The sequence below is a fragment of the Balaenoptera physalus genome (assembly GCF_965194825.1).
Source record: "Balaenoptera physalus genome assembly, chromosome: 16".
NCBI lineage: Eukaryota > Metazoa > Chordata > Mammalia > Artiodactyla > Balaenopteridae > Balaenoptera > Balaenoptera physalus.
Window position 1 is genome coordinate 41,671,761 of NC_138898.1, and position 17,610 is coordinate 41,689,370.

The 17,610-nt window shown below is 38.1% G+C and overlaps 1 protein-coding gene across 6 annotated transcripts in view; it reads left to right on the forward strand.

Annotated features, from left to right (window-relative positions):
- The window catches only part of SPTLC3 (serine palmitoyltransferase long chain base subunit 3), a 132,927-nt gene that overhangs the window by 24,712 nt on the left and 90,605 nt on the right, over positions 1–17,610 (forward strand). For all 6 annotated transcript variants that reach the window (XM_082428606.1, XM_082428603.1, XM_082428604.1 and 3 more), the window contains exons 3-5: positions 2,661–2,843; positions 12,548–12,702; positions 13,343–13,491. In XM_082428606.1, the coding sequence (XP_082284732.1) occupies positions 2,661–2,843; positions 12,548–12,702; positions 13,343–13,491 (487 nt within the window). The remainder of the gene's footprint in view (positions 1–2,660; positions 2,844–12,547; positions 12,703–13,342; positions 13,492–17,610) is intronic.

A 17,610-nucleotide genomic window follows, 5' to 3' on the forward strand; every position in this document is an offset into this window, starting at 1 on the left:
TGAACCATTTGAAAGAAAGTTAGAGCTGTTATAACACTTCACCCTCCTTAATCCTTCAGCATGCATTGACAAAGATTAAAACATCCTCCCAGGCTTCCCTGGTGGTGCAGTGGTTGAGAATCTGCCTGCCAATGCAGGGGACACGGGTTTGAGCCCTGGTCTGGGAAGATCCCACATGCCGCGGAGCAACTAGGCCCGTGAGCCACAACTACTGAGCCTGCGCATCTGGAGCCTGTGCTCCGCAACAAGAGAGGCCGCGATAGTGAGAGGCCCGCGCACCGCGATGAAGTGTGGCCCCCGCTTGCCGCAACTAGAGAAAGCCCTCGCACAGAAACGAAGACCCAACACAGCCAAAAATAAATAAATAAATTAATTTAAAAGAAATCCTCCCACATAACTATCCTACTACTCTCACTCCTAACAAAATTAACTCCTCAATAATATATATTTCCAGTCCCTATTTAGATTTCCACAGTTGTTCAAAATATGTATTTTTTACCAGTTTTTTTTACAAAAAACAAAAAAAGAGGATCTAATGAAAGAACACACAGTGCACTTGGGTGTCTCTTAAGTTCCCTTCCCCACTCTTTGCTCTTTTTTTTCCAGCTTGATTGAGGTATAGTTAATAACTAATAATTGTATGTACTTGAGGTGTACAACATGATTTGATATATGTATACGTTATGAAATTATTACTGCAATCAATTAACACATCTATCACCTCACCTAGCTACCTGTGTGTGTGTGTGTGTGTGTCTGCGTGTGATGAGAACACTTTAGATCTACTGTTTTAGCAAATTTCAAGTATACTATACAACATTACTACCTATAGGTACCATGCTGTACATTAGCTCCCCGGAACTTCTTCATCTTATAACTGAAGGCTTGTACCCTTTGACCAACATCTCCCTGTTTTCCCCACCCACTGTCTGGTAATCACCAGTCTACTCTCTGTTTCTGTGAGTTCAGCTTTTTTAGATTTCACATATAAGTGAGATAAGGCAGTATTTGGCTTCTTGAGTCTGGCTTATTTCACTTAGCATAATGTACTCTAGGTTCATCTATGTTTCACAAATGACTGAATTTTCTTTTGTGTGTGTGGCTGAATAATATTCATGTGTGTGTGTGGGCTTCCCTGGCGGCGCAGTGGTTGAGAATCTGCCTACCAATGCAGGGGACACGGGTTCGAGCCCCGATCTGGGAAGATCCCACATGCCGCGGAGCGGCTAGGCCCGTGAGCCACAATTACTGAGCCTGCGCGTCTGGAGCCTGTGCTCCACAACAAGAGAGGCCGCGATAGTGAGAGGCCTGCGCACCGCGATGAAGAGTGGCCCCCACTTGCCGCAACTAGAGAAAGCCCTCACACAGAAACGAAGACTCAACACAGCCAAAATAAATAAATTAATTAATTAATATTAAAAAAAAAATTCATGTGTGTGTGTACAAAACCCACATTTTCTTTATCCATTCATCCATCAATACACACTTAGATCATTTCTGTATCTTAGCTGTTGTGAATAATGCTGCAATGAACATGGAAGTGCAAATAGCTCTTCAAGATACTGATTTCATTTCCTATGAATATATGCCCAGAAGTGGAATTGCTGGGTCATATGGTAATTGTTTTAATTTTTGGAGGAAACTTCATACTGTTTTCCATAATGACTGTACCAATTTACATTCCCACTAGCAGTCCACAAGAGCTCCCTTTTCTCCACATCCTCACCAACATTTGTTATCTCTCTTTTCTTGGTAACAGCCGGGCTAGCAGGTGTCAGGTGATATCTAATTGTGATTTTGATTTGCATTCCCTGATGATTAGTGATGTTGAGCACCTTTTCATATAACTGTTAGCCACTTGGATGTCTTCTTTGGGAAAATGTTTATTCAGGTCTTCTGCCCATTTTTATTTGGATTATTTGTTTGTTTGTTTGTTTTACTTGTATGAGTTCCTTATATATTTTGGGTATTAACCTATTATCAGATATGTGGTTTGCAAATATTTTCTCTCATTCTGTAGGTTGCCTTTTCATTTCATTGATCATTTCTTTTGCTGTGCAAAAGCTTTTTGGTTTGATGTAGTCCCACTCGTTTAAGTTTTGCTTTTAAAGACCAAGCCAGTTGTCATACAAAAAGTCCCACATTGTGGATTATCTGTTTCCTCATGAATTCATTTACCTGATATTTCTTGTAAAATGGAAGTCAAATATTAGAGCTTGACTAAATTCAGATTAAATATGTCATCAGTGTATTAAACATTACATCATGACGAGAGCATAGAGTGGTGAGTTGTTCTAATATCTGTGATGTAATTTGATCACCTGGCTAAGGTGTAACCCCAAGTTTGTGTTTGGGGAGTAACTTATAGGGTTATACTTTGGCATCTTGCAAAAGCCCTATTGCTTATTAATTTTTCACTTAATGGATTTAGAATCTGTTGAGAATTTTTGCCTGAATTAATTATTTCATTAGGATTTGTGAAATAAAATGTACATTGCTGATTACTCTCTTCAATGATCGATTTCCAATTTTCTCCAAGCAGTTTTTCCAATCTTAAATATATTCTTTGAAATGTAAAAGGTCGAAAGTTCAAAATTTTTAATATCATAGTTTGTTGTAATGGAAGAGTGGTAATTTTCCACTTTCTTTTGTCTTTTCAGCAAAATGGAAATTCAAATTTTTATAAGCCAGTTGTTGAATCCTTTGAGGAAGCACCTCTACATGTTATGGTTTTCACTTACTTGGGATACGGAATTGGAACGCTGTTTGGCTATCTCAGAGATTTTTTGAGAAACTGGGGAATAGAAAAATGCAATGCAGCCATAGAGAGAGAAGAGCAAAAAGTACGTATGAACACCTCCCTGGGTCTTTGTCAATGCCAATTCTTCTGTAAAGTGTTCTCACAAGTGGTGATGTGTGTACAGATCCTAAAAAGAGTGATACACTCAGGAACTATCCAGGGTAAATCCTATTCCCCTGCACCCCATAAACCCCCAAACATTCCCTGTGTATTCACGGACTTGTTTTTTACAAATATTTATTGAGCAACTACTATTTGCCAGACTGAACTAAAGGTTTTCTTGTACATTATCATATTTAATTTTTATAATGATCCCATGATATAAACATTAAAATAGCATTTTAAAGGTGAAAAATCAAAATATCACAGTGAGGGCACATGAGTGGAACTGTATTCTGGTCTCCTAGTTGTCAGTTGAGTATTATTTATGTTCTATCCTGGAAGAGGAAAGTGTGTTTGAGTGAAATGTGGGACTTTTATTTCATCTAGGTCAGAATTTCTCAACTTTGGCACTATTGACATTTCAGACTGGATTATTCTTTGATATGGGAGGCTGCCCTGTGCATTGTAGAATTTTTAACAGCATCCCTGACCTTTACCCACTAGATGCAATTAGCACTCTCCCACATACTTGTGACAATCAAAAATGCCTCCAGACATTGCCAAATGCCTCACAGAGTGCAAAATCACCCTGTGTAGAACCACTGATCTAGATACTTTCAATAATTAACCTATAAAAATCTACATCATCCCCTTTTCACATAGAGCTAACAGGACAACCTGGAAAATATTAAGAGACCTGTGAACAGCCTGCATCCTTTTAACATGTTTTCCAAAATTGGTTCAAATGATTTATGATGCCCTGAATCTCTTTTTCCTAAAACTTGCTTTGGAATATACGATTGTGGCCATAGATTATTCCACATGATGGAGCCTTGAACACATCTAAGCAAAGAACATAGGTAAGGCATGAACTTCAATGTAATGAGAGAACTTCAAGTCTTGTAACCTAGTGACTAGTACCCATGGTAAGCTAAACTCTTGTTACAGTAACATAACCATGAACAAATCATGTAGAACACTTATTTTGCAATTACCTTAAGTCAAGCATATCACCTTCAGAAGAAAATCAGGCCCAGCTTTATTATTGTACTCTCTCCTACCTTTAGCAAATATTTGAGTATATGCTCTCTACCAAGTAATGGAGGTTAATAGAGAAGAAAATATAGGTCCTTCCATGAGAAAATTTGAAGTCTGGTGTGCAAAACAGACTCACCAGTGAAACAAATGATAAAAAGTGATAATGGGGCAGAAGATGACATAGGAAACAGGGATCTGTGCCCTGTGATTCTCTTAAGAAGTCAGGAAGGCATGATATTGGGGCTTGCACGGTGAGCAGGAGTTTGCCTAGTGAGCAAGGGTGAGAAGGAAGACACTCTCTGAAGAGGGCACTGCTTGTGTCAAAGCATTCATTAACTCACTAATCAAGTCAGGTTCATTTGGAGCACGTATCTTGTGCCAGGCACTGTATTACAGTCTTGGAATATAGGAATAACTAAGGCAGATAACGGTTCTTGCCTTCAGAGAACTAACCATTAAAAAAAAAGCAGTTGCAATGGAATTTGATATGAGGTACCATAGCGGTAAGTAGATGACATCAAGGAAGCAAAGAAGAGAAACATTTAACCTGAACTTGGTGTTCAGGGAAGACTTCTGGGAGGAAGAGAAAGTTAAATTGACATCTAAGGGCTGAAGAGTAAGTAGTAAGGCAAAGGGTGAGACAAGATGAGCTGGAAGGAGTCTTCAAGGAGAGGAAATATGGTGCAAAATGGCCCAGAGTTACGTAAGAGAAAGCATTGTACATTTAAGGAAACAATGAATTCTAATGACGAGAGTGTTGCGAGTGAGAGTGGGAGCACGTGGGGAGAAAGATTGCTTGAGAGGCAAGCAGGGACCATACTATAATGGGTTTTTATAAGCCACGGACATTTATTAGAACAATGGGAAGGCATTGAAGGATTTCAGGCAGAGGAATGCAGATTTGCAGATTAGAAAGATCATGTTCACTGCCCTATAAAAAATGGATTTACAGGACGACAATATAGGGGCCAAAAAAATCAGTTAAGAGGCTGAGGCAGAAGTCCAGTTTGAAAAAAAATCTAGATGAGCCCTTGGGCTGGGACCAAGGTAGTGATAATAGGGATGGTGATAATAGACAAGGCCAAGAGAGGTTTAAGAGATGGAGTTAGGATTACTCAGCTATAAGAAAGAAGGAAACTATGCCATTTGCAGCAGCATGGATGGACCTAGAGATTATCATACTAAGTGAAATGTCAGACAGAGAAAAACAAATATCATACGATATCACTTATATGTGGCATCTAAACAAATGATACAACTGAACTTATTTACAAAATAGAAATAGACTCACAGACATAGAAACAAACTTATGGTTACCAAAGGGGAAAGAGCCGGTGAGGGATAAATTAGGAGGTTGGGATTAACAGATACACACTACTATATGCAAAATAGATAAACAATAAGGGCCTACTGTATAGCACAGGGAACTATATTCAAAATCTTGTAATAACCTATAATCTGAAAAGAATATGTATGTATAACTGAATCACTTTGCTGTAAGCCGGAAACTAGTACAACTTTATAAATCAACTATACTTCAATAAAAAAAGAAAAGAGGTGGAGTTAGGGATGATTGATTAGACTTGGGGAATTAGGGAGATGTACAAATCAAAGCCCACACTAGGTTTATGACTTGGACAACTGGGTATAAAGAAGGAGGTATCATTTATTGAGATGGAAAATAGAGAAGGAAGATCCAGTTGGGGGGGGCAAAGTGGTCAATTCACTTTTTGACAAGTTGAGTTTAAAGAACTGGCAGCTATAGAGGTCTAGACCTCCAGAGAAAAGTTTCGGATGGATATTGTGACATCTTTGGTATATCTGGAGTGTTATTAAATTAAGCAAAGCCATAGACGTGGAGTGGATGTGATCTCCCAGGGAAAGTGCATGGAAGAAAAAAAAGAAAGGCTGAGAAGAGGACAGAGAACTTTAGAGAAAATAATAGATGTTAGAGATGGAATTCCAACTCAAGACAAGAAACATAGACGTTAGAGATGGAATTCCAATTCAAGACTAGAAACAATGTGACAATAAAAAGCCTTGTAATAGTTAGGGAAGAGATAATATGTGCTTGAGTTGAGGAAGAGGCAGATGGAATGAAGAAAAAGGAACTAATTATAAAGACACTTAGGAGGTAGAATCAACAAGTCTTGGTGGTTGAGTGTACAGAAAATAAGACAGAGAGGGAAACCAGGATAATCCCAAGTTTCTACTTTGGTCAGAAATGAGAATGGTAGTGGCATACCCATTACTTGATTACTGAATCAGTAATACTAAGTGAAATAAATTAAAAAAAGCAAAATCTCCCTCCAAGAGAGCACTAAAAAAATCACAGATCCAGAGCACCCGCTACCTCAGTAGACTTCATTAATAATCACAAGACACTAACAAGGAAAAAGACAACCCAGACAGATATAACGTTTCAACGTTTTGCTTAAATTCTTCCTTTAACCCTTCAAAGGCAACTTTAGGGTTGAACTGCAATTTATTAAAGATCTGTAGATACGTTACTTTCTCAATGATGTCATGGCCCACCTTTGCTAAATCCAGAAAAGGATGTCAGCAAATATAATCAAAGGAATATCAAGCATCGTCAGAGATTTTAAAAACTTCAAGCACAGCCACATGTCTCAATCCTGATGGTTTGATAGTAGGTTCAGCAAGACCCACTCCACGTGGCCCCGGCTGGTATAAAACATATCAGTTGCAATTCCACATTCACATTAGATCCAGTTAGTCCCAGCGCCCCTACAAGTAAATCCCAGACATTTCTGGCCCATCCCCAGAGATTTTTACTCACACATGAAACAAAGGGGGTTCAGCAAGTTGTAACTGTAGAAAACTTTAACATAGATCTCCAAATGTTTGCATGAATTAAAACTTGCTCTTTTGCATCCACACTTGGCATTCTGAAATAACAGCAGGATTCACCCAGAGGGACTTTCTTCCGAGTGTTTTGAAGGATGGGGTCCATGAAGGTCACTGGGTATGAGATATGGTTTTGTCCAAAGCAAACCAACGGCCCAAGCACTGGGCTTCCTGTTTGGATCTGGGTGGGTCCAAAATGAAAGAGTTTCCCTGGGGTTTCCCATTAGCCAGCAGCTTGTAGGATGGGAATACTTCAATACCTTCAGTCTCTTCTCAACTAACAGCCAACATGATCTTTTTAAACCTAAGTGGGTTCCCATGGTATCTCTGGCCAAAACCCTTTAATGCCTTCCCTTCTCACTCAGAGTAAGAGCCAGAACTAGCCAAGGTGTTACAGAATGCAGCCCCCTCTATGAGCCTCATCACTCTGCTTCAAACACTAGGACCTCCTTGCTCTTTTTGAAACACAGCCCACCCACACCTACCTCTTGGATTTCTCACTTGCCTTTCCCTCTTCCCGGAGTGGTCCTCCCTCAGGTATCAGCACGACTCACTCCCTCACTTCCTTGATTAAGTACACCAAGAAATCAACAGCTTTAAATGCATCAGGAATCACTAGCAGTGGTATCCCCAATCTCCCCAACCAGGCTTGGTTCCAGATACCTTCTGGCTGCTTCTAAAAAGCAAATGCACCTTCACAAGGAATGAATATTTTCCATGACTGCATCTAGCATTAGAGTGTGAGTCATAGGTGGGGAAAAATCTCCAGAATCGAAGTTTGAGAAATACATTTTAAAATAAAACCATCAGTAAAATCAGATTACAGCCTCCTACAGTGAGTCCTCAGGTCAACATTTCTTTGGATATATATAAATATACAGATATCCAAACACACACACACAATTTCTGATGTGTCATTAAAATGTTAGTCAAATCATTTTTCTAGTTTTTTTACAATATAGAACTCTCTGCTTCCCTTAGCAAGAAGGAATCTGCAAAAGTAGATTTGTAGCAAGAATAGTAGCAAGGTTGATTGATCTCAATAAGGTAGAGCTTTGCTAATGTCTATTAACTAGTGCTAAGCCAATGTGTGAAATGAATGGCTTATGACAAGCCCCTTCTCATGTCTTTTTTTCCCTTTCCTTTTTATTGTGGAACTAGCCAGCAAAAGCCATCTCTTTGTTCATCCTTCCTTTCTTTTTCATGCATTTAGTTACACATATGCTCACTTGCACTTACCCTGTCCTTTCCTTAACATAAATAGGTTCATATCATACATACTGTTGTGTGACTGCCTTTTTTTTCACCTAACTATACGCTGGAGATCTTTACCATTTCCTCTTATGATTATTATTTGGGTACAATTTTTTGATGATGGTGCTATTTGAATACTATCTTTTTTCCCTAGCCCATATTCTAATTAATTATTGATGGCATATAGGAAAGCTCTTTATATTTTCATATTTTAAGCTCAAATGCTGTCACCTTAGTTGTCACAGCTTCTCAGATAGTCGTATTGGAATTTCTTGTAATTTCCCACGTGTGCCATGAAAAATTGTATATTGTCTTTTGGTCTATTACAATAAACTTGTTATGTTACTCGAATCCCCTAGATTTATTTTTTGTCTACTCAAACTTATAATTTCAGAGAAATGTATATTAATGCCTTTCACTGTGATTGTGGATTTCTTAGTCTTTTTTTTTTTTTTTTTCTTATGTGTTTCAATGTAACTGTCAGATACACAAAAGACCATGGCTCTTATAGTTCTTGGTGGATTTTTTTCCTTTTATCATGCTTTCACCTTGTACTCTATTTTGCCTGATATTAATATTTATATATCTGCTTTTTCTTCAAGAGTCATCTATTTTCAGTCTTCATCAATTTCAGAAATGTATGTCTCTTACGAGAAGCATATAGATTTATTTTTAAAACAAATGTGAAAGCTTCTGTATTTTAATAATATAACCTATGAGCAATTACCTACTTGAACCATATGAAATTGCTATTTTTATAGGTCAAAAAGAGTCAAACATTGGCAATTCCATATGGTTGAACTTAATATTTTAATTACTCATTTGCTTAAACTTATTCCTGCCATCTTTATATTTTACATTCACATTTTCTGTTGCTTATTTTTAATTTTTAAAATTTTAATATTTCTCCTTTCATATTTTCGGTACATTTGATTGAGTTTTCTTTGTTCTGCATTTTTTTTCTCCTTGTCCCTGTTAAGAAGTTATATATAATATATCCCTCACTGGTTTTTTAATGGTTCTCTTCGAATATTTAACACATATATTTAGAATTTAGTTACCATTATTTAGTAACTAGAGTCTTCCCCTGACCAGGAGAAGAATTTAATAAAGTTTCACTTTCTTTCTCCCATATACCCATTCTCCATGTTGTCATTTATTTGTGAATTTTTAGTTTCTGTTTCTTTATACTACAAATATAAAACTACTTGGGCTAAACCATATTCCATCAGTTTCTTCACTCACTATTTTTTCTGGCATCTGTCTTCCTCCATATTTATTTCATTGTTTTATTGAGGTACATGCTCAATTATTATAGAAAAGGGAGTTAAACTCAAGACTCCTTACATATATTGGAAAGTTTTTACTTGGATCTTCACATTTGTTTGCTGACTTGGCTGATTATAGGATTTTAAGTTCAAAATAATTTTCCTTCATACTCTTTTCCAACATTGTCACCTAAGAAAAGTCTGAAGCAGTCTAATTCATATTCCCTTGTCTATAAACTGCCTTTCCCCCTTCTCTGAAGCCTTTTGAGATTCTTCCCTTTGACTTCAGAAATTTAACCAGGATGTAGCTTGGCATGGGTTTTTCCTTATTTGCTCTATTCAGGACCTGATAGACTATTTACGTCTTAGGATTCAAAACTTCCTTCCTCTCTGGAACTTGCCCCTCCTCCTCCTCCTTTTTTTTTTAACTTCCTTTTCTTCCTCTTTCACCTCATCTCCTCCTTCTCCTCCTTCCTTCAATCTTGCAAATCCTTCTAGGGAGATATTGGACCTTCTGAATCTGCCCTTCATATCTCTTGACTTTTCCTTCATGTTTTCTCTGTCCTGGAATGATTAGTCAACTGACTATGCTAGTTTATTAATTTACTTCTCAGCTGTGTTCATTGTACTTTTGAACGTTTAATTTTTTAAAAGGATCCATTGTTTTGTTGTGTCTTTCTAAACACATTACTTACATATTTTTAAATTCTTTTTCTGTTTGCTCTATGAAGTATTTTCACTAAATGTCAGTTCTGCTTATTGAATTTGGTGCCTCTTATTGTGCTAGTTTTCCTGTAATGGTGATGACATTTTGTTTTATGCTCATTTTTGAATTTAGGAATCCTTATTTGCTTACACATCCACCTGTCTTGAGTGTTTGTAGAAAGAAAATGGAATGTGTTGCCTGGACCAGGGGCTTGTGTTCTTTCTGTGTGGTCTCCCCACCTCTCTACAGTGGAGCCTTGTTCTTCCAGTCAGTTCTTGCTGCCCATTACAGTGCTTTGTGCTGTGGACAATGTAACTGCTTCTTACTTATTAACCCAATAAAAGAAGAACAAATAGATATTGCTTCATTAATCACCCAGGGTATCAACTTCTTGTAGTTATCAACTGTTGGCTTTAAGGTTCACTACAGTTAGTGTATGTCCATACCATTCTTCTCTGCAAATGTTTTAGAGCTATGGTTTCCTGTGGTCTTATTTCTGCATTGAGCAGATCTTATTATGTTCTATCTTTTGTGATCCTTCAATATTTCTGATTCATTGATGATGTATAAATTTATAAATTTATTTTGTTTTTTAAGTATCTACTTTTTGTCATTTCACAGGGCTTTTAGATGATTGGTAGAATACGTACAAGCACTGAATCTGCCATCTTTATTCAACCTTCCTCTAATTTCTTAATAAGAAAAATTAAATTTACCCATCCTTACTTTGTGTTTCTCATACTTCAAAGAACTGTCTAAAATACAGTTACCCTTCCCAACAAAAAGGAAAACACAAACATATTTTATTATTATTCTGAGCTCAACCCTAGTAGGAGAAACAGCTGTTTCTCAAGAGGAAATAATAATAAAAAATGAAATATTAGGTGAGAACAGAAGCATCAATGTAGGCACAAATGAAAAACTATGTTTGATAATGATTCTTTCTCTCTCTACAAATCCATGATTCTATTTGCTACTGAACAGGCAAGTAGTTAAATCAAAAAAAGAAGGGACATGCTTCCAAATTTGGTAGTATTTTTTACAATGTGCCATGGATATGTTCTCTTCAATCCCTTTTAAATTCCTATCCCTGCAGCATGATTTATTCAAAAGAGCATTGGTTATAGAACTGGGTACAAATCCCAATCTGTCCACTCAGATTTTCTGACTTTCTGTTGAATTGTCTATAAAAGTAGGATTGATATATCTATAACACTTGGAAAATGATAAGGTACCCTACAAGCTTAACAGTGGAAAAAGAAAGAGTGTCATATTGTAGGAGAAACAAAGGCACTTTTGTGGCTGCATTATTAGGTTTTGTTCAACCCACCTATATCCTGCTCCCAAAAATGATTGTGTCCTTGTGGCCTGGGGTTCACTCTCACATTTAGCCTTTTGTGTCAGGAAGAAAAATATAGTGAGTAGGCCATGTGACGAGTTAAATCTACAGGTAGATAAGGATACACCCCATTGCAGTGCTTCTGTTTTTGCAATATCTAGTCCAGTTTCATTTTTTGGTACAGTTACAAAGCTGTGGGAGGCTTACCTGAGACTAGAGGACAGTGACCTTTGGAAGGCATTGACTGTTCCTGAAGAAACCTCATTGGTGCTCAAAGGAATGGGTTGGGGTGAAAATACACCCACACAGAGGCAGGAAGCTCACCGGTGCAGAGGAATAGGAAAACTGTACCCTCAAAGCAGGCCTTCTTTTCTGGACCAGATCTTTTTTTTTTTTATTTCATACTGTAGTATGGTTGATTAACAATGTAGTGTTAGTTTTGGGTATACAGCAAAGTGATTCAGTTTTATACATATACATGTATCTGTTGGTTTTCAAATTCTTTTCCCACTTAGCTTATTACAGAGTATTGAGCAGAGTTCCCTGTGCAATACAGTGGGTCCTTGTTGGTTATCTATTTTAAATATAGCAGAGAGTACATGTCAATCCCAAACTCCCAATCTATCCCTCCCCCCAACCGTTCCCCCCTGGTAACCGTGAGTTGTTCTCTAAGTCTGTGAGTCTGTTTCTGTTTTGTAAATACATTCATTTGTGTCTTTTTTTTTAGATTCAGCATATAAGCAATATCATGTGGTATTTGTCTTTCTCTGTCTGCCTTACTTCACTTAGTATGATCATCTCCAGATCCATCCCTGTTGAGGCAAATGGCATTATTCTCGAATTCTAAGAAGGTTCCTAAGCCCAATTCTCCCTCTCAGGAACACTGGGATTCGTTGTCTCCAGCACTCATTTGGGGACTTGTATTTTGCTGTCATTTTTGTTACTTTTATTTGCCACAGGTTTTACTTCCCCCACTAAAAGGTAAGTTCTTTGGAGGTGGAGGACTCACAGAGTTATTTGTGGACCCCATCCAACCCCTTACCCAAGAACCTTGCTCAAAATATTTGCAGACGGAATATTTTCATGGTTCCTCCACGTCTTTTAGTGTTCAATTGCAAATGAACTACAAAAAGCGAGAGACCAAAGGTAAACTTCTGCCTCTGTTATAACAGGATTTTGTGCCGCTGTATCAAAGCTTTGAGAATTTTTATACACGGAACCTTTACATGAGAATCAGAGACAACTGGAACCGGCCAATCTGCAGTGCCCCGGGGGCTCTGTTCGATGTGATGGAGAGGGTGTCAGATGACTACAACTGGACATTTAGGTGAGGCGGCCACCTGGAGGGGCTTGGTTGAAAGAAAATGCTTTCAAGGAAATTCTAGCATGGGCACCAGGTTACAGATCTGAAAAAAACACAAAGCAATGGAACAGCTGCTCTTCCATCATTCAGCCCTTTGCAAGCCCTCATGATGCCAATGGGAGAAGTCACAGTAATTAAGTTGCCAAGGGCAGCTTACTTGTATTGTGATTAAAGAGGAATCAGTGGCAGAAGGTGCAGGATACACAGAGCCAGCCGGGAAGAGTCCTTTTCAGCTTTATTGACAAATCGTACCCTCCTACTTCCTGCTGAGGGAGCCAGTGATGACCATGGCTCTTTCTGATTTAGAAAGTCCCTGCTGAAATTTAAACCAGAGCACATGTGTCATGAAAGCAAGTACCCAAGACAAACCAGGGCTGAGTAATACTCCATAGCCTGGAAACCTTTTCCCAATGCTCTGCCCAGCCTCATTATGAGGTGACTCTCCTCTAAGGACAAATCATTTTGTGGTGACAACAAGGCAAATCAAAAAGAAAAGATGTGAGTTGGGCCAAACCCAAGGTCTCTTTGTGAGAGTCTTTTCTGGGGCGCTAGGATGATATTAAATGAGAAAGCCCTTTGTGTTCACCTGCCCTTCTCTCTGCAGGTTTACTGGAAGAATCATCAAAGATGTCATCAATATGGGTTCCTATAACTTCCTTGGCCTAGCAGCCAAGTACGATGAATCTATGAAAACAGTAAAGGATGCTTTAGAGACATATGGCCTGGGCGTGGGCAGCACCAGACATGAAATGGGTATGTACATTCACTATTTTGAAATTTTTTTCCAGTTGGGTCTCAGATTCCTTGTGGTTACTTCTCAAATCTAGATCATATCTAGACTGTGTGTCTCAAAATGCTGTTATAAAACACAAAAAGGAAGAGGTATATAACGGTCTTTTGGGAAATTTCAAACATTATGAGCTTACTAGGCAGTTTTTAAAGATTTTAATTCTCCAGAGTAAAAAAAAAAATTGTTCTTTCTTGACCACGTTATCTAAAAAAGCAGCTATAATGCCTCTTCCATCTGGTCCTTTTCTGGGTCTTTTTCTTTTCCACTTTTCTTTTTAACAGCTTTATTGAGTTATAATTGTTATTCAAAGAAAACCATTGTACTTATTTAGTATATATAATTTAATGAGTTTGGACATATGCATATACCTGTGAAACCATCACCACAATCACGGTGATAAACATATCCATTACCTCAGGAAGTGTCATATCGCCCTCCTTTTTGTGGTAAGAATACTTAAATGAGATCGATCTTTTTTTCTACTTTTTCCCCTAAATAAAATTTTATTTTATTTTTACTTATTGAAGTAAAGTTGACTTATTATATTTGTTTCAGGGGAAACCCTAGTAATTCTGTATTTAGAGATCTACCCTTTTGACGAATGTTCAAGGGCACAGTACAGAATTGTTCCAGGAACTGTGTGATAGAGCAGGTCTCTAGAACTCATTCATCCTGTATCACAGAAGCTCCGTACCCATTGAACAACTTCTCCTTTGGATTTGGCTCTTTCTCCCACTTTTCTTAATGATGCCTATCACTGATCTTGCTTTTGTACTTGTATATTGCCCGTCTCTGCTCCTGCAACATAAGCTCCATGAAGGGAGGAATGGGTCTTATTGACTGTTGTGTTGAATGAATGAATGATGAATGAATGAATGAATGGGAAAGATGAAACAGACTGCCTATTTATTCTTTTTTTTTTTTTTTTAGAAATTTCATGTCTGAAACATTTATATTAACATATTTCCATACAAATAACCCAATGAAAGTTTAGTATTAGTTGTTTTGTTTGTTTTTTTATACTGCAGGCTCTTATTAGTCATCAATATTATACACATCAGTGTATACATGTCAACACCAATCGCCCAATTCAGCACACCACCATCCCCACCCCACCACAGTTTTCCCCCCTTGGTGTCCATATGTCTGTTCTCTACATCTGTGTCTCAACTTCTGCCCTGCAAACTGGCTCATCTGTACCATTTTTCCAGGTTCCACATACATGTGTTAATATACGATATTTGTTTTTCTCTTTCTGACTTACTTCACTCTGTATGACAGTCTCTAGGTCCATCCACGTCTCAACAAATGACTCAATTTCGTTCCTTTTTATGGCTGAGTAATATTCCATTGTATATATGTACCACTTCTTCTTTATCCATTCGTCTGTTGATGGGCATTTAGGTTGCTTCCATGACCTGGCTACTGTAAATAGTGCTGCAATGAACATTCGGGTACATGTGTCTTTTTGAATTACAGTTTTCTCTGGGTATATGCCCAGTAGTGGGATTGCTAGGTCATATGGTAATTCTATTTTTAGTTTTTTAAGGAACCTCCATATTGTTCTCCATAATGGCTGTTTCAATTTACATTCCCACCAACAGTGCAAGAGGGTTCCCTTTTCTCCATACCCTCTCCAGCATTTGTTGTTTGTAGATTTTCTAATGATGCTCATTCTAACTGGTGTGAGGTGATACCTCATTGTAGTTTTGATTTGCATGTCTCTAATAATTAGTGATGCTGAGCATCTTTTCATGTGCTTCGTGGCCATCTGTATGTCTTCTTTGGAGAAATGTCTATTTAGGTCTTCTGCCCATTTTTGGATTGGGGTGTTTGTTTCTTTAATATTGAGCTGAATGAGCTGTTTATATATTTTGGAGATTAATCCTTTGTCTGTTGATTCGTTTACAAATATTTTCTCCCATTCTGAGGGTTGTCTTTTCATCTTGTTTATGGTTTCCTTTGCTGTGCAAAAGCTTTCATTAGGTCCCATTTGTTTATTTTTGTTTTTATTCCCATTACTCTAGGAGGTGGATCAAAAAAGATCTTGCTGTGATTTATGTCAAAGAGTGTTCTTCCTATGTTTTCCTCTAAGAGTTTTATAGTGTCCAGTCTTACATTTAGGTCTCTAATCCATTTTGAGTTTATTTTTGTGTATGGTGTTAGGGAGTATTCTAATTTCATTCTTTTACATGTAGCTGTCCAGTTTTCCCAGCACCACTTATTGAAGAGACTGTCTTTTCTCCATTGTATATCTTTGCCTCCTTTGTCATAGATTAGTTGACCATAGGTGCGTGGGTTTATCTCTGGGCTTTCTATCTTGTTCCATTGATCTATGTTTCCGTTTTTGTGCCAGTACCATATTGTCTTGATTACTGTAGCTTTTTAATATAGTCTGAAGTCAGGGAGTCTGATTCCTCCAGCTCCGTTTTTTTCCCTCAAGACTGCTTTGGCTATTCGGGGTCTTTTGTGTCTCCATACAAATTTTAAGATGATTTGTTCTAGCTCTGTAAAAAATGTCATTGGTAATTTGATATTTATTTCTTTTTTAGCTGAAACATTTTTCTCTTAGAGGAGTAAGATCTTTGAGAAGGAAACTTCTGCTCCCCTCACTTCCGGGAGGATGAGCAGAGAAAGCTTGTTCCTGTGGCCTGCTTCGCTCTTCCTGGCCCACTGTCTTCTCCTATATTATCTCATGTGTTCCTCACAAAGCCCCATGCTGTGTGGGGCAGCACAGGTGGTGTTATTCTTATCTTCCAGAGGAGGAAACTGAGGACCACAGTGACTCAGTGATGTGCCCATGGTGGCCAATGACCCATCCTAACTCCCGGGGTTGCTCAGCTTTCCTATTAAGCAGTTTCCCAACCAGGATACATGCAGGGCTCACTAGGTCAGTTTCAGGCCTAAGAATCAGAGGTAAATCTGCTAAAAATGGATTTACCATTCATGAAAAATGAGCTGCATGCCTCTCTCAGATAACCCCTTGGCAGAAGGCCTTTAAAAACATGTAATTATTCAGACCTGTGCAATAAATAGCCATTCAGATTGAACAAAATCACCTTCTTATCCACATAGCCAGTAAATACTTAACTAAAACTCCAGAGTGTATAAGTAGTTGCCCAGATTTCTTAGGAAAGACATGGTATCTTTATTTTGACGCATGAGGGCTGGAGAAATAATCAGGGAGTGGAAGAAAGGTTCTACTCCTTTAGAAGAGCTGGGTCACCCACAGGACCCCACTTGGAGGTGGGACCGAGACTGGAAGGATACACCCGTCAAAAGAGACACGGAGGCAGCAACCTTTGGGGGTGTTGCCTCTGGTGCTGTTGACACCAAATACAAGGGTTGTTCATCAGGAAACACAGTCCTGAAGATGAGGACCCCCAACACACTGAGATAGAACAGTCTCCAATCACAGCACCAGAAACTAAAGAGAGGCAGCCTGACACAGGCGATGGTTTGCTTCCAGTAAAGATAGATATGGAATAAGGGTCCCTGATTCTGCAGACTCAACAAACCCAAAGAAGCCAAGCAGAGATGAAGACTCCTGTTTGGACTGCCTACAGCCTATGTGCTTTCTCCACCTACTCATCCTTCTGAATCACTGGGCTTTTAATATTTACTTGCTTCATTGGGCTCTCCAGCTCAAGCTCTAGGAAGATTTTAACAGCTTCCAAGGAAACAGACAGCAAGATAAAAACCACCCACAGTAATTTTAGGCAAATAGAAGAACTGAAAACAAGAATATAAGCAGTCCAAAAATAAATTAATAAACAGGGCACATCTGAAAGTCTTCTGCAAGATAAATAGTAACCTGAGCATAGCAGTCAAGAATTGGTAATATAGTTGTTTTCTTTGTAACATCTTTATTGGAGTATAATTGCTTTACAATGGTGTGTTAGTTTCTGCTGTATAGTTTTGAATGCCATTTACTTCAAGATATACAAGTAACTTTTGGAAAATGTATACTACATAGTCTTAAGAAAATATTTAACAGGGTCAATGGACTAACAGTGAAACTTTGGTAATATAGAGGCTTAAGAATTTTTAGTAACCAAAATAGCTTCTTGAGGAACCCAAAG